This window comes from Aspergillus karnatakaensis (assembly GCF_047715665.1).
Source record: "Aspergillus karnatakaensis strain CBS 102800 unplaced genomic scaffold BJY04scaffold_84, whole genome shotgun sequence".
NCBI classification, from domain to species: Eukaryota; Fungi; Ascomycota; class Eurotiomycetes; order Eurotiales; family Aspergillaceae; genus Aspergillus; species Aspergillus karnatakaensis.
The window spans coordinates 108,915-128,180 of record NW_027395796.1 but is presented as its reverse complement, the minus strand read 5'-3'; the positions used below and the strand labels follow the sequence as shown (position 1 = coordinate 128,180).

Here is a 19,266-nt window from a genome sequence, read left to right as displayed (position 1 = left end):
CCCCACTGCTCATGCTAGGGATGATGAGACTGATAACTTCAGACAACTGGGTCTCTGTCCCTGCGAACTCGATCGTCACAATTCACAAACAGACCGTCCTCCTGCACCCTATCTTGGACGAGTTCTATAGTGAAGACTTGACCCATGACCGGTCTTCATGCTTTGCGGTCTCTAAAGGCCTTGTTAGCACGGCCCCAGGTACTACTGTTCAGCCAGAAGGCGCCAATGCCGTGTCTACGCCCGACATCAGGGTTAGTGCTCCAGGGCTGGAGGTTTCATAAGATGACCAGGTGTATACTAAAGGGCTGGCTCGAAGGAGTGGACCAGTATGCCCTGATTGAAGTGACCGTTGGAATCCACAAGGTTGGAAGCGTTGGTTGGAAGCGTTGGAAGAACTTGGGAGTTAGAGGCGTTGGGGTTGGAGTATTAGCGTTCAAAGGCCTAGACTTGAGCTTGAGCTATTTCAATCAAACCGGTTATTGGTCGGTATCATCGTTTTATTGAGGTCTTCTAAGAATAGAGTAACTCCGCCGAAGTCATGTGTCATCCCCGGTTATGTTCGCATGTTTAAAGTACTTCATGCCCACCCAGGCAACAACAACCCATACCCAGGACATAACCGCCGTTAAGATGATAAGGGCAGGATAGTACCCCACAATCGGAAGGGTAGGGTCATCCTCTAGCTCGGGAGGAGCGTACGGAGTCTCTCCGACATCCCAAGCCCAGCTCCAAACACCGAAGCAGCTTCCCATTCCCACGACAAACACAAGCCATGTCACGACTAAGATTATCCATCCCCACCACTCGGTCTCCGAATAGTCCCACCCAATCGTGTCTGAACTGCCGACGATGTCGACAGCGTGCGTTGCGAGAGGAGACTTGGCGCGGTGGGTAGATCTGCATTTCTGATCCGCTTGTAGCGAGTAGTAAGAGTCCGCGCTCGAAGCAGGTGTGGGAAGTCGTAGACCGGCGCCGCTGTTACTCGAGGTGTTAGAGGAGCTGTGAAACGTGGTCGGCGCAACAGGAATGTTCTTCCTTGCGGGAAAAGAAACAACATCTTCATCGTCGGTTGTGACTTCTTCGGTGAGCATATTTTCCTTCGATCGAATAGGCTGGTCATGTTGAGGTGGTGGTGCGGAAACATTTCGAGCTCGTTGCGGTACATCCATCAGGGTCCAGGTGGAGGCATTGTTGGCCAGTCCTCGCCGGCCCGCTTGCTGAGTAGTTATATATTCATCATTTGACGATACCGGATCGACAAACGATCGCATTCGGGTATGGGTAGGTACAGGTGGTGGTATAAGTCCTTGTTGCGGTTGCAGTTGTGCTTGTGCTTGCGGTTGAGTTTGGAGCTGGCCAACAACATCCGCTCGAGTAACATCCACTGGCGGCCGACTGCCCTTTTTATCGCGGTAATCAAATCGTGTGCCCAGTAAGGCAGCCTTTCTCAGCGAGCCCCTCCTCCTGCGTGTTCTTCGCTGTTGTAGGGCGGTTGACATGGCCCTTCCTCCTCTCAATTCCGAACCAACATCGTCGCGGTCGTCGTCTGCTTCGAGGCTCGGATGACCTCGCTCTGTGGGGTTTTGGCTGGCTTGCATCACGCGGAGGAACGAGAGCCGCGACAGGAGTGATCCTGAGGAGCTACGCTTGTGTCCACTGCTGGCGCTGCTAGAGCGCGTTCGGCCTGGGAGCTGGTCTCCATTGTCAAAGAACGGTGCCGCAGGCTTGTCGACAGTTGCATCTTCCATTGACCGGGTGGCCTGAGGAGGTGTCGATTATCCCATCCACATCTATGATTGTTCAAGCGGAAGTTGTCGCAAAGGGTAGTTTGATTGAGGTAAAGGGGGGCAAGATAGGAGTAGGACCTGCCGTCTAGGCGCCGGGCGGTCACAAATCTCGATTCTCGACTCCTCCCCGCATAATGTCCCCACGAGGTCCATGACTCGCACCAACTCTGACAGTCTGGAACAGTGAACGTGAAGAACTAGAGAATGGGCTTTGATCAAAATTCCAGTCCCTACTTCATATCCAATACAGCATGCAACTGATAAGTAGAGAGTGTCTAAATATCTAAGATGGTGATCTGAGACAACTGTATATAGTCAAGACTCAGACAGGACATGGGAGATCTAGAGGTGGTCATCAGATAGGAAAAGTAAGACTGGGAATCTTAAGGTCGCTAGTTGAGGAAATCAGTAGGCTCAAGGAAAGAAAGGTTGCCGCAGAAATCGAAGAAAAGAGCGCTATCACACAGGAGTCCTAGTGGACTAGAAGAAAAAAGTCAGGTCTTTCCAAGACCACTCGTACATACGAAAGAAATACGATACAGATTCAAAGACAATCTAAAGCAGATACAGGGTCCAAAACGGGGGCTCAGCCAGGGTGAGAGACAGAAACAGGTACTTTTAGTTTATTCCGCAGGACGCTTGAATCCGAAGCCCAAGAAGCTTAGCTCTGATCGAAGTTGTGCGAGATCGTTCAAAGAAAGAGCAGAGGGAATTTGGCTCAACAAAGTGGACTTGGGGTATTGGTGCACATGAACACACAAATTTCATTTCAGAAAACAAGACAATTCGAGAATGGGATATGACGCTCGGAGATCCAGTTGACAATCATCAAGAAGCACAAGCACAGAGAGCAGGAACGGTTGACTCAAGATGTGAAAGTGGTTGAAGACAATTAGGAAGATAGTAGTGGAGAGAAGGGTGAGTAGGAGTCGCTGCCACTTGGTGTGATTGTGGCAAGGTATTGTTGTCCATGATGCACAGTCGGCGGATCATTGAGGTGCTTATGCTTGGTAGCCTCCAAAGCCGTTTCCGAAGTTGGCGTTGTTTGGCTGATTCCAGCCAGAGTTAGGAGTGGCTTGTCCACGAACGTAACCAGTGTTGTTGGGCACCTGGCCGTAGCCCTGCTGAGCCATGGCTGGCTGCTCCCAGCCCCTTCCAGCACCACCTGGCCCTAGTAAAACATCACGTTAGACACGAACCCAATCGACAGTAAGACGAAAAAAGGACGGCATTTACCTTGAGGAGTCATGGGACCCCCAGGGCCACCATACTGGGGGAAATACGGACCTGGGCTAGAGTTGAAGGGCGAGTTACCCTGTTGACCAGAAAAATTATCGAACTGGCCGGTAGGAGGACGATCTTTACCCCACTATTGAACGTTAGCTATGAGCAAAAAGTCCCAGAAGGGGAGGAGACATACGCTGCACTTCAAGGGGCGTCCGTTGACATTGTAGCCGTTGAGTTGACAGATAGCCATGGCCGCGTTTTCGTGGCTGTCCATCTTGATGAAGGCGAATCCTCTATCGGCTTGCATGCGATTCTCGATAACGTAGCCGAAATTCTGAAAAAGGGGAACTATATCATTCTGAGTGGTGTAAGGGGTAAGATTGCCGACATAGCATGTGGTCTGCCACTGCGGGGTCTGCTGAACGACCATATCGTAACTCTGAATCCCATGGGTGGGGAAGTGATGATGGCCGAACGGCGTGGTCGGCGTCATTCCCATTGCGGCCATGGCCTGTTGCTGGGAGATAGATGGTTGGCCCTTTTGATTAGCCCAGTTGCAGCGGATGGCGCGAGATCCTAGCCACTCGCCATCCATAGAGCTCAACGCTTTATCGGCGTCTCCACGGTCACGGAATGCGACGAAGCCATAGCCACGGGAGCGGCCCGTCTTCATGTCCCACATCACACGAGCCTCTGAGACGGATCCGAAAGCAGAGAAGGCTTGTAGTAGAACGTCGTCGTTGACCTCGTTGCTCAGATCTCCGACGAAGATGTGGAAATGGTTCGAGGTGTCCTCCTTGTTCGTCGTGTTTGACTGATACGCCCAGTTTACACGAATCTCCTGGATATGGATGTCAGATTCGGTCTCAGGATGAGAGTAACATAGTGATGGGAGGCTTTTCTCATACCGACTGGTGGATGCGACGCCCGTTAAGGGTCTGCATGGCCCTATCGGCGGCACCAGGGTCGTCAAATTCGACGAAACCGTAGTTGGATCCCTTATTATTAATTTGCTATTATGATCAGTACTTCTGAGTTGGCGGCTCGAGGCAACACCTTGATGTATAGAACTCACATTCTTGTCGGGAATGATCTTAACGCTGACAACATGTCCAGTTGTCTCGAAGATCTGCTTCAGAATATCTTCTGTCACCCGCGGATCGAGACCGCCGACGTAAAGAGCCCTCTTGTTGGGCTCAGGGGCTGCACGTCGCACATACCCACCCGCGCTGGTGGGAGACACCATGCCTCCTGACATCGGAGAGGTGATTGCGGTCGGAATAGGATTGGTATTCTGGGGGATAATCACGGGAGGACGAGGCGGCGGTGGCATGTGAGAGGGATTGGTTTGACCATTTCCCTGGGATGCATCGTACTGTTGGTTCGAGGGAGCAGAGGCTTGTGGTTGCTGGTGCGAGGGAGTCGAAGCAGACACGTTATCCGCCATTGTTGGAAGAGTGACAGGAGTTGCAGTGTACAAAGCTGGCTGGAATTCACAAATTCAACGCACAAACGAAGAGGCAAGAGCAGCGTTTGACCAGGGACCGGAGGGTGGAAATGACAATCGCCTATGACGGGACGGTGCAGGGCGTTACGCTGTGATTGAATTGGTGGTGGTCGAAGGCGGAAAAAAGCGACGCGGGGATGAGGCACCCAAGGAGGAGGGGAACAAAAAGTGATCGATCAAAAATGGTGGACTAGGAAAGAACACGAAGCGAACAGATGACAAGAAAATAAAGGGGAAAAAACGCTAGATCGTACAATCAAGCAGCAAACAGATGTCAAGAGGAAAAAAAGACGGTGACAAGTCGAGGGGAAGGTGGAAAGCTTTGTGATGGATGAAAGGCGCTAAGTGGAATCCTGGCTCCTCCAGGACCGCCTCCGGGAACCACTGATTTGAGCGAGGCGCGATATGGGGCAGGGCGATCGGACGAGATGGCGAGAATCTGAGACTGGAGGACACGATGGGTAAATATACAACCAGGAGGCCAGACAGGAACAGCGGCACGAGGTGGGAGCAGAAGGGAAAAAAGAAAAGGTGACGAAGAGGAGAAGAGGCAACAGGGGTGGTTCAGAAGCGAACAAGATGTGACTCGGAGAAAACGAACGAACTCTATGCGAGGCTATCTCAGGTACCAGCAGGACCACTCCTATAGAAATAATACTATCTAGACTTCTCCTGTCCCAGATTCCATGAAAATAAAGGCCCTTTTGATCCCTCGTTCCCGGCCCAGTGCTTTTGTCCTTTTTCCCGACTAGTGGTCAAGAGCCGCCTGGGTGGGGAGAGCTAGGCCATACGTGGTTAGTCCCCTATCGATGGGACCTGGCTCTTTCAGCACAGGCGCTTAACAGCTGCTTCTTCCTCTCATCGAGCAATCAATCCTCCGGATACTGGCAGCGACAACGCTTGCAACCCAGTCGCCAACCTTCAGATTGGCCTTGGGATGTCTATAAATAACCCTTAACTGGCTTAATCCTCGCTCAGCCACCTCGTTTCAGGCCCATTCCCCTGTCTGTTGGTTGTCAATCAACATCCTCAAGCCCGTTGCCGCGCGGTTCGAGAATTGCTATCCAGGCAGTGACAGGCAAAGCTTCCCATTGAGACGTAACTGGCCAATCGCAGCTACTATGGCTTCTCCAGAGCTTGCGAACCCAGACTCCCTTGAGGTGCTGACGGCAACCTTGAACCAGACGGTATGTTCTCAGAATCCTGTTTCTCTACCGCCATTGTTTCAACATGAAATAACGTGCAGAGAATGACTTGCTAACCCTAATTAGCTGATTGAAACCGGGCGATTCTTTCGGTCAAGGGCGTCCCTGCAATCTCGCGCCCAGTTGAAGCGGGCTCTCCCTGTGGCCCATGAGCAATTCCAATCCGCTTTGGACAATTTATCTGAGCAGATAGTACGTAGCCTATCGTTAGGCCTGTTCAGGAACTACAGAACTAACTGAGAATAGTTTATTGCCAAAGCATTCCTGGAAAGGGATTATGAAGTCATCAGAGCGCGAAAGGCTGCGCTTCGCAAGCGTCCCACGGCGGACGCTGTGATGGGTGAATTGGAGACGCCAGGCGCGCCTCAAGTTGAGTCTGCTGCTGAGCTAACAGCAGCTGGGGCTACTTTCGAGGAGAACAAAGATAACGCAAGCAATAGCCCTGTGAAAATTGATGAGCAACCGGATTCAGAGAAGAATTTGCGAGAAGCAAAGACTGTCCCTGTGAAGGAAGTAAAGAAGGAGGAATCTAAAGCTGGCCCCCTTCCAATTGCGGATGGCGCGGGGACCGGAGAAATCAACTTCGATTCGCTACTCGATAACCCGGCATCCAATGAATTCGACCTTAATCTCGACTTTGGCGACGATGGCAGCGCAGGGAATGATAACTTCTTCAATTCAAATTTTGGCGACCCGAACGCCGGCGCTGGTATGGATGCGAATCTGGAATCCGGCCATGACAGCAATGCTTTGACAACAGGGGGTGACGCTTTCGATCTCGAGCTACAGAAATTCACGACCGACCCAGGAGACTCTCACGACCAGTTTGGGGGAAATAACGATGATATCATGGGGCCTGGGGAGTCGAGTTTCGATGATCTGTTCATGGAAAGTGAGAACATTGGAGGAAACGACAATGGGGACCAGGATTTACTGGGCGGTGATGGGTTGATGGAGCTGAATGAGCTTGATGATAGCTGGTTTACCTGAAGACTCTCACACTCTGGGGAAGGGGTGCCAGTCCGGAATTGAGTTCCGTCGACCTCGGGATGTGTCATGGGGAATTGATCATCACGATTATGCCACGCTTCAAACAATGACCCAGACGATCGAGTTAAACTTAAGGTTAGCTAACCTTAACACTTACTGTACCATAGTAGCGTATATTGTATATTGCCCATTTTGTCGTGGCGCTAGGAGATTTGAATAGGCTGTGTAAGCATGCATCGAAGGAAATCAATCAGATAGAGGCTGCAATTGTATACTTTGGGCACATAAAAAAGTTTGCCCCTTTTCTTATTGCTCCTGAAACGAGTCTACCTATTCAAACGTATGATGCTACAAACAAGCTACATCCAGGCTCCAGCGCTGAGTGATGATTGAAGAGCGGCGCTGAGTAACATAACTTGACTGACAGCTGACAGATCCTGACGAACCGAGATAACCCCGAATGCTCGGGACGGAAAATCGGAGTATCTTACTTGAGTGGGCATCTTTGACCATGAACGGTTCAACCGGATGACTGCGAAATAATACCTAATGGGCGTTCCCTGAGTAAGACAAAGTCATAAATTGTTAGTGTGGTTGCCCGAGTAAGCGGGTGGCAGATGCGCCAGCAAGTCATGATGTCACCAAAAACAGCTCTCTCGCGACAGGTGACAGCCTACAGGGAGAAGAAGAATCCGTCGAAGATCCCCGCATTCAATCTTGACGCGATGCTTGGCTCACGAGTCACACTAATCCAAGAACTTGGCTGCGGCCCTGAACGACGTTGGTCGTGGCAGTGTTGATCACCATAAGCATACGGAGTGATAATCATAATAAACACGATGGAGCAGACCAGGTACTCCTCAATCCTGCGTCGCGGAATACTGTATGTAGAGGGGGGTATGTCACTGCCGATTCACCCGCTTTTTCTTGAACATCCTCTCCACGATGCGCAGGCCCTCAGAAGATCCGACGTCATTCCGTTGAGAGACTGCTGTTGAGTGGGCGAGGGCGGTTCGCTAGGTCGATTAGGGTAATCCTTCACCAGGACGCGATGCTTGGGCGGGCCTAGCTGCACCTTAGACTTGAGGTTAAACCCGTGTGATTCTGATGATGATTCAATTCCATTTTTGAAAAAAAGAAAAAGCGGCAGATTGTGGAAGAGAGATCCGACCGCCACCGATGTAGCAGACAGTAGTCGTCATGTTGTGCTCAAAATCAGAAAGAAGGGGTCCTGAACAGGATGGATAAGAATACCAGGCTAGAACCACAAAAACTGACCGCTACCGGATCGCCGGATCGTGGTCGTTCAATCGTAGCCTTAGGAGGTCTGGATTAATATGGATTCTGGAGTCTGGATTATGGATTATTATGGAAGATGGGCCAGTGGCCCAGTAGACAAGTAGTGCCTCCAGTGCTTCCCATACTTCCGCGCGTCATCCATCATCGTCTTTTTTTCTCCTTCCAGGCCAGTCCGATGATCCTTTTTATCTATCCAGCTTCCCAGGGCCAGTGCCCAAAGTAAAAGAAAGGGAACCCGCACCGCCTCACTCTGGCCCTTTCTACTATTTTTTTTTATTCTTGTCATCCATTGTCATCCACTTCTGTTTCACCTATCTCGACCTGTCTTGAGGCTGTCTTTGACCTGTCGCCCAATACAGACGGTGCTCTCCCGTCCCTCGTTTTTGGTCACCCCTCAGGCTCTCCGGCTCTCTCCCCCCTCTCTTGTTCGAAGGAGGACGGCTCTGCTCCCTTGCGCACATTGTACTGTCGATCATCTTCCCCGGATAGGAAGGACGATACATTTTCAGCGGAAACAAAAAGCAAAGAGCAAACGAAGCGGCAGCCGACTCTGTTCAACTGGTCGTACGACTCAGGTGCAGCTTGGGTTCGTGCGTAAGATCTGTCGCAAAAACCAATAGAGCTACCCAATGATGCCAAATCCATGATCGTTTGAAGCCGCTTCCTGCACCGCAAATCCCTCATTTTCCGTGAAGAGCTTCAGACCGAGACTCGGGACAACTCCAGACAAGGGTAAGTTTGAAAAAAAAATTGGGCTGTCATCGGTTTCGCACCCTTTGTTTTTATTGCTTGTAGTGTTTTTTTTTTGGTCTGGCTTCTTTTCTTTATTTTGCTAGGTATCCAGTCTCTTCTTCTTTTCCTCTCTCCCTGCATTTCTTCGCCTTGCTTCTGCGCTGTCTTTCCCTTCCCTTGTTTCTTTTTATACTCCTGTCTACCTGCACCACATCTAGTTACACCTGTCTCAACATCACCACCCTCATTTTGTCTCTCATCTTATCTGGCAGAGGACTATACTACGCGGCTTGTTCTCGTCATCTTTCTTTCCGCAAATAATGCGCTTGATCTGTTGTTCTCCGCGTTATTTACAATGACAACCGCTCATGTGCCTCAGGATCTACCAGGATCAGTCTCCGCCACAAATACAGCCTGCGCACCGCCAGATCCTATCCCTCTCCTCACCAGTCTTCTGAATCCCAGAACACATCGTCGGACAGGGTCAGCCACTACGGGTGACCCCGATTTTGCAACCCAACAATTTCCCAAGCAAGTAGGGCGCCCTCATCGCTCGTCTATTTTCAGAAAGCTAGCGGGTCCGCGGGAGAACGCAAAACGCTTTCTCCGCTTAGGGACCGCCCAATCTCCAGCGCTACCTCAGGATCGCCCAATGGCTCGGCCACGTCGTCATCGCCCTGTTTCTGAGATTATCCTTTCCCCAGACGATGTCAACATGCTGTCCGCCGCCTCTATCCAGCCGGGCAGAATGCGCTCTCATTCTTCCTCAAACTCATCTGGCGTAGTATCTCGCGGTCCTTCGCCGGGTTATATTCCAGAAAACGCCCCCTTCCCGCAGTTGTCCAACGAGAAGATCGTCGCGACAGGCAGCGGGATTTCAGTCGGCATCGCCCTCACCGAACCCGTGCTCTTCCTCCAGGGCTACGATCAGAATGACCCCTCCACAAAAAAGTCTGCTATTCTGCGAGGGCAGCTGCACCTGAAAGTTTCAAAAAGTGTCAAGATCAAGAAGATTTCGATCTGTTTCCGGGGTCAAGCGCAGACGGATTGGCCCGATGGTAGATTTCCGCCTTTGCCCGACTTTGTTACCGCGTATTAACCTGTGCTCTTCTTTAGGTATCCCACCAAAAAAGATCCATTTCCACGATAAGAAAGATCTCGTAACGCATGGAGTCGTGTACTTTAACCATGGCGATACAGCGCTGATGCAGAACGACTACGGCGCCCATTTCTACAAGCACGCCAAACCTTTGACCTTGCTGACCGGCAAGGATGGTGCAACGACTGTCACTCGGGAAATTTTCACCAATAGTGGATCCTCGACATCGCTCAACGCCCCTGGGCCGACCCCTAGAGAACTGAAGCGCCTCTCGTTGCAGTCTAGCAACTCGCGCAGCTTCGGCAAAGGCGATACTCCGCCAACTGGCCCCCCTCAGCCTCAGCGCAACTACCGATTATTCCCTGTTGGCGATTACCTTTATAGCTTTGAGTTTCCGATCGATGGGTCGCTCCCGGAGACAATCAAGACGGAACTCGGGTTCGTAAAGTATGATTTGGAAGCTATCGTGGAACGGTCAGGTGCTTTCCGACCCAACCTACTGGGCAACCTGGAAGTCCCTGTGATTCGCACACCAGCGGAGGGCTCACTGGAACAAGTTGAACCGATTGCGATCTCTCGCAACTGGGAAGATCAGCTGCACTATGACATTGTCATTTCCGGCAAATCGTTCCCACTTGGGTCTCAGATTCCGATAGCTTTCAAGCTTACGCCGCTAGCCAAGGTCGAATGCCATCGAATTAAAGTCTATGTGACAGAAAACATCCAGCACTGGACTGCGGACAAGAGTGTTCACCGGTTTCAACCTGCAAAGAAGGTTCTTCTTTTCGAAAAGCGGGCTGATCAGGCCAGCACGAGCACTTACCCTGGTAGTTCGATGCGCGTCATGGCTGGCGGAGGCATTGAGTGGGACCAACGCGCCGCTGCTGCAAGAGGAGAAGAAATCATAAACCGAGGCCGGACAAATCTTCTTGGGAACTTGAGTAGTGAATCAGGAGTCGGTCCGACCGAGATGGAATTTAATGTCCAGCTTCCGAGTTGCCACGAAATGAAGAGCCGAGATGAAGCGCAGCGCTTGCACTTTGACACGACATATGAGAACATCCAGATCAACCACTGGATCAAGGTATGTCTCTTCTCTGTGCTATGATGATTATTGCTAACCATAATAGATTGTTCTCCGTCTGTCAAAGCAAGATGAGCGCGACCCTGGAAAGCGACGGCATTTTGAAATATCCATCGACTCCCCATTCCACCTTCTTTCTTGTAAAGCTACACAAGCCAATATTTACCTCCCGGCTTACACTTCACCGGACTCAGAACCCGCGGCTCCGGCGCCTCAGTTCGAATGCGGTTGTACCGGAGCACCAGCTATTCGTCGAACAGGGTCTCGCACACCCCCGAGCTCTGATCGTGATGACCTGCCCACGGTAGTTTCGCGGAGCTTCACCAGTGGATCCGGCGGGCTGGCTCGGCCGCCTGCAGCGCATCTGGCCTCCGAGCACGATGGCCGAGCAAACGAGCGCGCTCCTCGACCAATGCATCTTCTTCGTGCGCCCTCATTCGCGCCACCCGCATTCGATGACGAGGCCCCTCCACCACCACTTATTACACCCCCGCCAGAGTACACCACCATCGTTGGTAACCACGATCGCGCGGCAATCCTCGAGGATTATTTCTCACGCCTGTCCTGCTACGAAGAGCGCGTTGACGACGAGAGAGGCTCTGGTCGAGTTGATGTGCCCTTGACTCCCGGCGCGCGCGTCAATCGCAGCATGGACGTTCCCCGGGAGTGGATCCGCCTCGACGAGCCCACCGCGTAGCGGCCAGTCGAAAGTATATAACCACGAAATGAACGATGCATCAAAATTACGACGTCACGAATTTCTTCATTTTCCATCCGGTCAATTGGGTGCGGACGGAGGAGTTTGCGATAAATGGCCATTTCTACCTACCCTTTTTTTATTCTTTTGTGATACCGGGCACTGTACGTGCTTTCCTGGTGTATGTGTCTTGGATTAGTTGAATTGGCGCAGTGAGAGATATCCAGTAGTTCTATATCAATATCCAACTACAGCGGTTGGTTTGTCTATATCATTAAGTCTTGCTTTTGCACCCTTTCATCCACGGCACATATTAACCACTCCATGGCGTCTCTCTCCGACCCCATACTACTGGGCACTACACTCTTGCGCTAGATGAATTTTGTCCGATACCCAATCGAAATGCTACCACGGCTGTTAGCAACCGACCCTCAAAATCACTTGCCCCATGATCGAAGCTGAAGAGAGGAGAACAAACCCTGAATTCGTCTCATCCGCAAAGTTCTTATGATCAGGCTTCACATTTGCTCTAAACTCCTCATCCTCCCATAGAGCCTTGAACGCGGCGATGTCCTCCATGACGAATTGCACGATGTAATCGTAGTCCGCGAGCTTTTTGGACATTTGCAGTTCTTCGGCGATCGGACGGCATGCGGTGAAGGAGTCGACCTGGATTATCTCTATTTAGCCTAGTCCTCTCGGCGTGGATGATGGTAGGGGATGGTGGTATGATTACCAGATTATACTCCTTGATGCCGTATTTCCGCAGGAATGGAAGCGCAAGAGGGGCGTGGTGGGTTGTTATGTAGTGGTGGAAATCGGTTTCGTTCAGACCTGGTTTGCGGACACCGGTGATTGTTATACAAATTTCGGTGGTGGGCATTGTGACTTTTGTATACGCATGTATATATATAGTTAGTGGGTGAATGAGATGCTGTAGCGAGATAACGAGCGGCGTATCTGGGAAGGCCAGCATTGACTCTAAAAGATATTCCTTGAGATACGAATATCAATACTACATAGGTTCAATGTTGCATTGGTCTGTTAGTATTGTGGATATTGGTACCCCATCCGGAGGTGGCATGTTTGGACTCGGACTGAAAACAGCGATGCGATGTAATCAGCCCAGTCCAGTAGCGATGGGGATGGATGATTTAGAAATTAGTACGCGCCCCCATCGTATACCTTGGAGCTTTTTGATCCTTCAATTAATCTGCTGTATATACTATTACTACCTAGTCTTTTAGTCTAGGCTTCGAAAATAAATACAGTGTTTGTCACATTTATACGAGAACGATCAGCTGCCCCATCTCCATTCGTAAGGTTGCAGCCAGCTCACTCCCTCTTCAAATTCCAGCTCATCTGCCCGCCCGCCGCCAACCTTTCAAACATCAACACCAGACTAAACTTAACTAAACCCGATGCCCTCCTACACAATCATATCCGCCCTGTCAATCACTGTTCTCCTCCCTCTATACAGATTCCTCCTCCGCCCTCTCTTTCTGACCCCCCTCTCTAAAATCCCCAGCGCTCACTTCACCTCTGCCCTATCCGGCCGTTGGATTAAGGCAATCCGAACAGCCGGTAATGAGGTGCGCACCGTCCACGCTCTACACCGTAAACATGGCCCTGTCGTGCGGCTCGCTCCCAATGAGCTCAGTGTGAACTCTCTCCATGGTCTACGAGTGATCTATACGGGCGCATTCGAGAAACACCCTCTTTACCGGGATTTGTTCTTGAACTTCCACACGGATAATCTAGTGGGGATGGTCCCAAATGCGCCGCATGCGAGACAAAAGCGCATGCTGAGTCGCGTGTACTCAAAATCATACCTCCAGGAGTCACAAGATCTGCGTGATCTCTCGGCTGTCATTGTATCGCAGCGATTACTGCCTTTGCTTCAGCGGTTTGCGACAACGGGTGAGACTGCTAATGTTCTTCCGCTATTCCAGGCTGTGGGCATGGATTTTACTTCGTCTTATCTATTCGGAACGCGGAATGGAACTAAGTACCTGTTCAATCTGCCCAGGTGGCAGCAATGGCTAGGGGAGTACGAAAAGTTTAAGCATCTGAGCCTGGATGAGCGGGCGGATGGGTTTGTTGAGCGGTGGTGTTTGGAGCTGTGTCAGCGGACCCATACTGAGGGACTTGGGGAGGGAATGAACGAGCCAGAGATTGAAACTGAGGCAGTTGTATACAATTCGCTTCGGCAGGGCCTGGAGAAATCTCCTGATGATCGTCCTATTGAACTTGCCATTGCCTCTGAGCTGCTCGATCATCTCATTGCCGGCCATGAGACATCTGGAATCACCTTCACCTATATCATGTGGGAGCTCTCGCAACGGCCAGCGTTCCAAGGTCAGCTTCGCCGCGAACTATTGACCCTTCAGCCGAACCTAAAATACCCCTTTGCACCCGGAGAGAAAGGGGCCCTCCCAGACCTACCCCACCCAGCTGACATAGATGCTCTTCCCCTCCTCGACGCCATCGTCCGCGAAACACTACGCCTCCATGCTCCCGCTCCGTCACCATTACCCCGTGTCACTCCGGATAGCACTAGCGGAACATCCATCGATGGATACAGCAATATCCCGGGCGGTATCACCGTCTCCTCATCAGCATACAGCCTCCACCGAATCGAAGAGGTATATCCAGAGCCGGGCCAATGGCTCCCACAGCGCTGGTTGAATCCCGAACCGGGGAAGAAACACGATATGCGGAGGCTGTGGTGGCCGTTTGGGAGTGGGGGAAGGATGTGTTTGGGGAGCAATTTTGCTCTACAGGGTATATACTTCCGTCTCCCCTGCTAACGGTATGCGGCATGTGCTAATAGATATGTGACTGTTAGAGATAAAACTGGTCATGGCGGCTGTTTACACAAATTATACGACGTCTATTGTTGATGACGAGGATATCGAGCAGGATCTTGCGGATTTCATATCTTTGCCCAAGGGGCGGAAATTGATGCTCAGATTCAGCCCTGTTATCAGGACCTGAAATGATACATGCTATCTAAAGCAGAATCAATCACGAGGGACTCTTCTTCGGCTCCCGAACCATACAATAAAGCTGCAGTCGCCGGTTAGTCAACAACTCCCAACTCAATCCCCAACAAACCCAGTCACAGGAAGAGGACATGCACATACCATACATCCATCTCCACTCTCTTCATCCTTACACTCCATAACCTTTCTCATATCAAAGCCCAACCGCTCATAGATCCCCACATTCGGCTGATCCCTCGAACTTTCCAAGTAACACCGTCTCCCCTCTCTATCGGCCACATTCGTAACTTCCTCGAACAATTTCCTACCTACACCCTTCCCCTGGCCTTCAGGCCTGACTGCAACAATATTGCAAAAGTAGTAGCCCTGTTTGTCTGTCCAGATTGAGGACTGGGCTTCAGCCTGTCTCGCTTTCCAGATATAGTATCGTTTGACATTTAATCCGCCGCGACCTAAATGAATGAGATTGTTCAAGCCTTGCCGAAACCAGAGGAGATAGGACGAAGCCCATGAGCTCCAAGACTCCGGTTGAGAAGTAGGGTGCGGTGCGAGCCAGCAGGAAACACCAACGATCTTGCCTTTCCTTTCGTTTGATTCTGGCTGTGATTGTGCTGATTCTGATACAAGCTCTGCATCCCTCGCAACGTGGAAGATGGCATTATCGATACCCCAGAGACACCGGGCTTCGAGGGAGCCGTAGTTGCGGGCTTTGTTGAACTGTTGCGGTCATTAGCTTTTGCTTACGTTTCTACTTACTATATATCTTCCACTCCTATTTTGTCGTATATTCTGCGTATGGGAGGAGATTGTAAACGTACACTCTTCTCATCAAAGACCCATCGGAAATAGGGATCCTCAGCGAAAGCTTGCTGGATGATGTCGATTGCCTCCGGGATATCGGGCTTAGTGAGTGGATGGACTGTGATTGTCATGTTTTTTTGGGCCTTTCCGCTCTCTCCTATGGTTGAAGCTGGAGTTGTATAGTTCTGGGGTATCATTAGCGGTAAATATCGTTACTGAAGTGAGGGGGGTGCGTACGCCGTCTGGTGACTAGCTCTGTTGATAAGATCTAGTCTGGATCTGATCAGATTAGATTCGTTGCTCGATATTACACGTCGATTGAGTGGTTTCGCTTATGCCGTCTGCGCGGGCAGTCGCAGCTTGCTATGAAGTCGCAAGATTGAAGAGACAAAGCAGATGCTGAGATATAGGAATTTGTAGATTGGATCCAAGGATTGGCAACTGAACTGAATTTGGCAGGTCGATGCGGATGGACCCATCACGGGATTGATCCACTCTAATGTGGATAAAGTCTGGACTCTAGATCGCGGTAGCTACGAGTTAGACATGCTTGATAAGTTGATTGTTTCTCAAACTGATATTAAGGAATCTAGTAGTAATATGTCAGTATAAATATGTACAGTCTAGCATCTATATACTTGAGAGTCCATGACCAACTCAAATTCCAATTCCAAGGTCACAAGAGCATTCACCCCGACTCCTCCCACTCCTCCAGCAGCTTCAAGTCCAAGTCAATAAAGCCCTCGAGCACTTTCATCCCCCTGAGCCTCTGCTCCTCGACCCTCTCCCACCCCCAGGTTTCTCCATCCCACGAGCCCTCATTTACCTTCCTTTGAGCATTCAACTCATTTGTCTTTGGGATATCTCCATCCTGCAGTTTCAAAACCTCTCGCACAACACTGTCGTCAAGCTCACTCTCCGCGGTTGCAATTCCAGCAGGTGTATCTGTCCCCGACGCACTCGCAGACTCAACACTACCATTTGGAAGCGCCGAGCCCTCCGGCCGCTCAGGAAGGAATCCACTTTTGCGGAGCACCCGTTCCGGCGCGATCGTCAGGCGTCCCTTCTTAACAACATACTTGCTCATAGCCGTCGCGTAGAGGATCCGATCCCCACCTTTCTTCGCCGCAGGCTTGAAGAAGATACTCAAGATGTACATCCACTTCTGATCCCAGGCGATAACGCGCGACTCGACTTCATACTCCGCATATGGTTTGATCTCGCGCTTAAAGCTGCAAAAGACAGAGCCGAGGACTATCAAGATACTCTTCCTGGCGGGGACCGGTTTCCCTTCCTTCCGCGCGGCTTCGGCGAATTCCGCATCTAGTTGTTTGCTCAATAGTCCGACACCGGGGCTGTACAGGCGTGTAACAAGAGCGGTTCGGGATACATCAAGGTCGCTGAAGTATGTGCTGTTGGACTTGTGGAGGTTGTAGTCTGTTTCTAGCAGCGGGGTGCGCGTTTTTATGCTCAAGGGAACGAAGACCGGGTGCGTGGGTTTGCCGCGGGAGGTGGTAAGAGATTTGCCTTTGGGGAAGAAGGGGTAGTCGGGGCGCCAGCGGATGTTGACAAGAAAGTGTCGGAGGAGGCGGAACTAGATGGAGCGTACTTTAGAGTGATGTTCACAGAATTGAGGTAGGATGAACTGCGACTTACGTGCCACATGAAGGGGAGGGTTTTCAGGTTCAGTATGGCGAGGACGAGAGCGAGGGTGCGCCAGGACACGACTGAGGTGAGAATCGCACGACCACTCTCGGTGTTCAGCGGTATGAGCGCCATGATGTCTTCTAGCATGAGGTTGAGCGGAGATGGAGAAAGGAGTGAAGCGAGTTTGAAGCGAGTTGCGCAATAGAGAGCGAAGGATCGACTGGTTAAATAATTTCAGGCGGCGCGGAGTTTCCGGCCGAAAAGACAGTGTGAAACGACCAAGGAAATAAAAGTATATACAGATTAAACAGAATCAAATGAATGAGAAGTGAAAGGAAAATCCACCGTGTATCGTGATGTTGAGCTGAATGCGCAACTGTTGGGATTATCCAGAACCGAGGCTCCTCTCTCACGTGAATCTTCTTATCAAGCCCACCCCAGGTTGCTTCTACATGTGAAAAGATCGACCTTCAGGCTTCTGGCCGTAATCGCATATCCCCCGGATTACGGGTACTGGGAGTTGGCCCATGACGCCTACTACTTCCATTTCAAAAGAGATAGCGCCAATCTCTTATACCTGATTCCCAGAGGCGACTAAGCCAAAATGAATAGCAGGCACTCATTATTCCTGGAGGCAGACTTGAAATGACGAGGTGATGGCACTAAAGCAGCAAGAGCTACAACCGCCAAAATGGAGCTTGCTTGTTTTCAGCAGGCCGATATGGGTGGCCGTGGGCAATGCTAGTTCTGCAAGCTGGAATAGTGGTACGTTCAGACGGCAAGACGACAGGGCTAACCTTGAAGCCTTGTAGGTGCAGGTGCCCAGGTGCGCGGTGCTGAACAATTCAATCCCAGCAGCAATCATCTCCTACTATTGCCAGATATATAGGCCTCGCACAGGAGCGCATGCATATCAATTGAAACTAGAAAATCGCCATTGTATTAGGTGGACTCGACACCCCGTTCTTGCAATTCAACGGACTACTCGAAACAAAAAACGTCCAGCGTCCCAACCGCGTACAAATCTCTGCCAACCCATCCAAATCAAACATCTCTCCAATCGGCACACCCCACCCAGCCAGTATATGATGGTGGAGATCAAACTCCGGGTTTAAAGGCGGATACACCTCAAAGCTGACCGCGTCCGACGCTACAGCCGCAAAGTGATTGTCCCAAAGGAAGCGCAGCACACGCTCACTCTGCTCGATACCTGCATGTTTGGGCGTGGCTTGTTTGCTGTAGGCTAGCTTTTGCTCGTCATCCAGGCCGGCCCATGTCTGGGGGAGGCCAACACGAAGGAAGAAGATGTCACCGAATTGAAACTCGATGTTAGAGTCTCGCGCAATTTCGAGGACCGTGTCGAGGGTGATTTCTTGTTGTGAGAGGGCGTTTATGGGCAGACCCTTCTTCTCAGCCCAAGAGACGTAGTCAATTAGCACGCCGCGGCCGGCGATGCCTTGCTTGGCCCAGTATCCGATACCTATACGGGGGTTGCTAGGGTCTTGAATTTCCGCGGCTGTGGTTCCGCCGTAGAAGAGGCGGCAGTTGGGATCTTCAGACGTTGGGGCGGGCCCGTTATGGTGGCGGAGACCGTCCCACTGAGAAGATTGTTGCGGGTTGAAGTGGTATTCGTCGTCGAAGGCTACTCCCTCGGCGACCCATTTGACTTTGTGCTCAAAGGGTTTGCGGTTGAACCCTAGTTTGTCTGTGAGCTGGGGATTGTAGCTAGAACTGGGAGATATATACCTGGAGGATTGAGGTTCTCGATGCCCCAATTCAGACATACGCGCTCTCCGGTCTGGATCTGTGTCCGTGCTGCGTTGGCTACGATCTCTGGAGTTAGGATGCGGAGCATGCCCAAGCCCTCCTCAGGCGAGCCTGGCGGGGCAGGCCAGTATTGGCGCTTGTTAGGAAGGTCGTCAAATTTCTCAGGTAGGTTATGAGAAGCCATGATGAGTGTGGTGTGTTGAAGGAACAAGCTGGGTGTAGACTGCTGTTTATAGAGAGTTTGTCAAACGCCCGAGGCCAGCACAGCAGTTGGAGAAGAAGACTTGGGGCAGATCGGAAGGTGGGGGAGAAGAGGATTTTGGAGCAAGTCCGCCGCAAAAGCGGAGTACTCCGTCTTCAACACGATGTGCTCAGGGTCTAAAACAGCATATATGTATTTGAAAAAAAGATAAGTGCAG

At 51.1% G+C, this 19,266-nt stretch overlaps 8 protein-coding genes across 8 annotated transcripts; 3 read left to right on the top strand and 5 right to left on the bottom strand.

Annotated features, from left to right (window-relative positions):
* Nucleotides 1-408: 408 nt before the first annotated feature.
* On the bottom strand, nt 409-1,964 carry BJY04DRAFT_165630 (PIG-Y family protein). The gene has a single exon (XM_073709128.1). The coding sequence runs from the start codon at nt 1,746-1,748 to the stop codon at nt 537-539; it is 1,212 nt and encodes a 403-aa protein (XP_073565193.1). The 5' UTR covers nt 1,749-1,964; the 3' UTR covers nt 409-536.
* Nucleotides 1,965-2,869: 905 nt separating this feature from the next.
* BJY04DRAFT_165979 (nuclear and cytoplasmic polyadenylated RNA-binding protein pub1) lies at nt 2,870-4,983 on the bottom strand. The gene is made up of 4 exons (XM_073709129.1): nt 4,090-4,983; nt 3,923-4,027; nt 3,208-3,855; nt 2,870-3,156 (listed from the first exon to the last, which is right to left on the bottom strand). The coding sequence occupies exons 1-4, from the start codon at nt 4,459-4,461 to the stop codon at nt 2,959-2,961; spliced, it is 1,323 nt and encodes a 440-aa protein (XP_073565192.1). The 5' UTR covers nt 4,462-4,983; the 3' UTR covers nt 2,870-2,958.
* Nucleotides 4,984-5,642: 659 nt separating this feature from the next.
* BJY04DRAFT_211398 (uncharacterized protein) lies at nt 5,643-6,716 on the top strand (the record flags this gene model as incomplete). The annotated part of the gene is made up of 3 exons (XM_073714398.1): nt 5,643-5,708; nt 5,793-5,918; nt 5,973-6,716. The coding sequence occupies 3 exons, from the start codon at nt 5,643-5,645 to the stop codon at nt 6,714-6,716; spliced, it is 936 nt and encodes a 311-aa protein (XP_073565191.1).
* A 2,386-nt stretch (nt 6,717-9,102) lies between these two features.
* BJY04DRAFT_224149 (arrestin C-terminal domain-containing protein) lies at nt 9,103-11,627 on the top strand (the record flags this gene model as incomplete). The annotated part of the gene is made up of 3 exons (XM_073717877.1): nt 9,103-9,805; nt 9,864-10,930; nt 10,977-11,627. 3 exons carry the CDS (start codon nt 9,103-9,105, stop codon nt 11,625-11,627), a joined length of 2,421 nt encoding a protein of 806 aa, XP_073565190.1.
* A 250-nt stretch (nt 11,628-11,877) lies between these two features.
* BJY04DRAFT_202312 (EthD domain-containing protein) lies at nt 11,878-12,820 on the bottom strand. The gene is made up of 3 exons (XM_073713182.1): nt 12,364-12,820; nt 12,106-12,296; nt 11,878-12,032 (listed from the first exon to the last, which is right to left on the bottom strand). Exons 1-3 carry the CDS (start codon nt 12,601-12,603, stop codon nt 11,999-12,001), a joined length of 465 nt encoding a protein of 154 aa, XP_073565189.1. The 5' UTR covers nt 12,604-12,820; the 3' UTR covers nt 11,878-11,998.
* A 228-nt stretch (nt 12,821-13,048) lies between these two features.
* BJY04DRAFT_224147 (cytochrome P450) lies at nt 13,049-14,624 on the top strand (the record flags this gene model as incomplete). Its single annotated transcript, XM_073717876.1, has 2 exons — nt 13,049-14,411; nt 14,476-14,624. The coding sequence occupies 2 exons, from the start codon at nt 13,049-13,051 to the stop codon at nt 14,622-14,624; spliced, it is 1,512 nt and encodes a 503-aa protein (XP_073565188.1).
* On the bottom strand, nt 14,473-15,996 carry BJY04DRAFT_165620 (acyl-CoA N-acyltransferase). Its single transcript, XM_073709127.1, has 4 exons — nt 15,671-15,996; nt 15,451-15,618; nt 14,774-15,349; nt 14,473-14,696 (listed from the first exon to the last, which is right to left on the bottom strand). The coding sequence occupies exons 2-4, from the start codon at nt 15,562-15,564 to the stop codon at nt 14,655-14,657; spliced, it is 732 nt and encodes a 243-aa protein (XP_073565187.1). The 5' UTR covers nt 15,565-15,618; nt 15,671-15,996; the 3' UTR covers nt 14,473-14,654.
* Nucleotides 15,997-16,121: 125 nt separating this feature from the next.
* BJY04DRAFT_211394 (uncharacterized protein) lies at nt 16,122-19,031 on the bottom strand (the record flags this gene model as incomplete). Its single annotated transcript, XM_073714397.1, has 4 exons — nt 16,122-17,027; nt 17,090-17,220; nt 18,033-18,776; nt 18,827-19,031. 4 exons carry the CDS (start codon nt 19,029-19,031, stop codon nt 16,122-16,124), a joined length of 1,986 nt encoding a protein of 661 aa, XP_073565186.1.
* Between the last annotated feature and the right edge of the window lie 235 nt (nt 19,032-19,266).

Coding starts and splice junctions, on each gene's coding strand:
- BJY04DRAFT_165620 (XM_073709127.1), bottom strand. CDS start 15,564: ATGACAATCACAGTCCATCCACTCACTAAGCCCGATATCCCGGAGGCA. Junction 15,350..15,450: donor GGGTCTTTGATGAGAAGAGT/GTACGTTTACAA, acceptor TGACCGCAACAG/TTCAACAAAGCCCGCAACTA. Junction 14,697..14,773: donor AGAGTGGAGATGGATGTATG/GTATGTGCATGT, acceptor CGGCGACTGCAG/CTTTATTGTATGGTTCGGGA.
- BJY04DRAFT_165630 (XM_073709128.1), bottom strand. CDS start 1,748: ATGGAAGATGCAACTGTCGACAAGCCTGCGGCACCGTTCTTTGACAAT.
- BJY04DRAFT_165979 (XM_073709129.1), bottom strand. CDS start 4,461: ATGGCGGATAACGTGTCTGCTTCGACTCCCTCGCACCAGCAACCACAA. Junction 3,856..3,922: donor GGCGTCGCATCCACCAGTCG/GTATGAGAAAAG, acceptor ATCCATATCCAG/GAGATTCGTGTAAACTGGGC. Junction 3,157..3,207: donor GACGCCCCTTGAAGTGCAGC/GTATGTCTCCTC, acceptor AACGTTCAATAG/TGGGGTAAAGATCGTCCTCC.
- BJY04DRAFT_202312 (XM_073713182.1), bottom strand. CDS start 12,603: ATGCTGGCCTTCCCAGATACGCCGCTCGTTATCTCGCTACAGCATCTC. Junction 12,297..12,363: donor GCATCAAGGAGTATAATCTG/GTAATCATACCA, acceptor GAGATAATCCAG/GTCGACTCCTTCACCGCATG. Junction 12,033..12,105: donor GCGGATGAGACGAATTCAGG/GTTTGTTCTCCT, acceptor CAGCCGTGGTAG/CATTTCGATTGGGTATCGGA.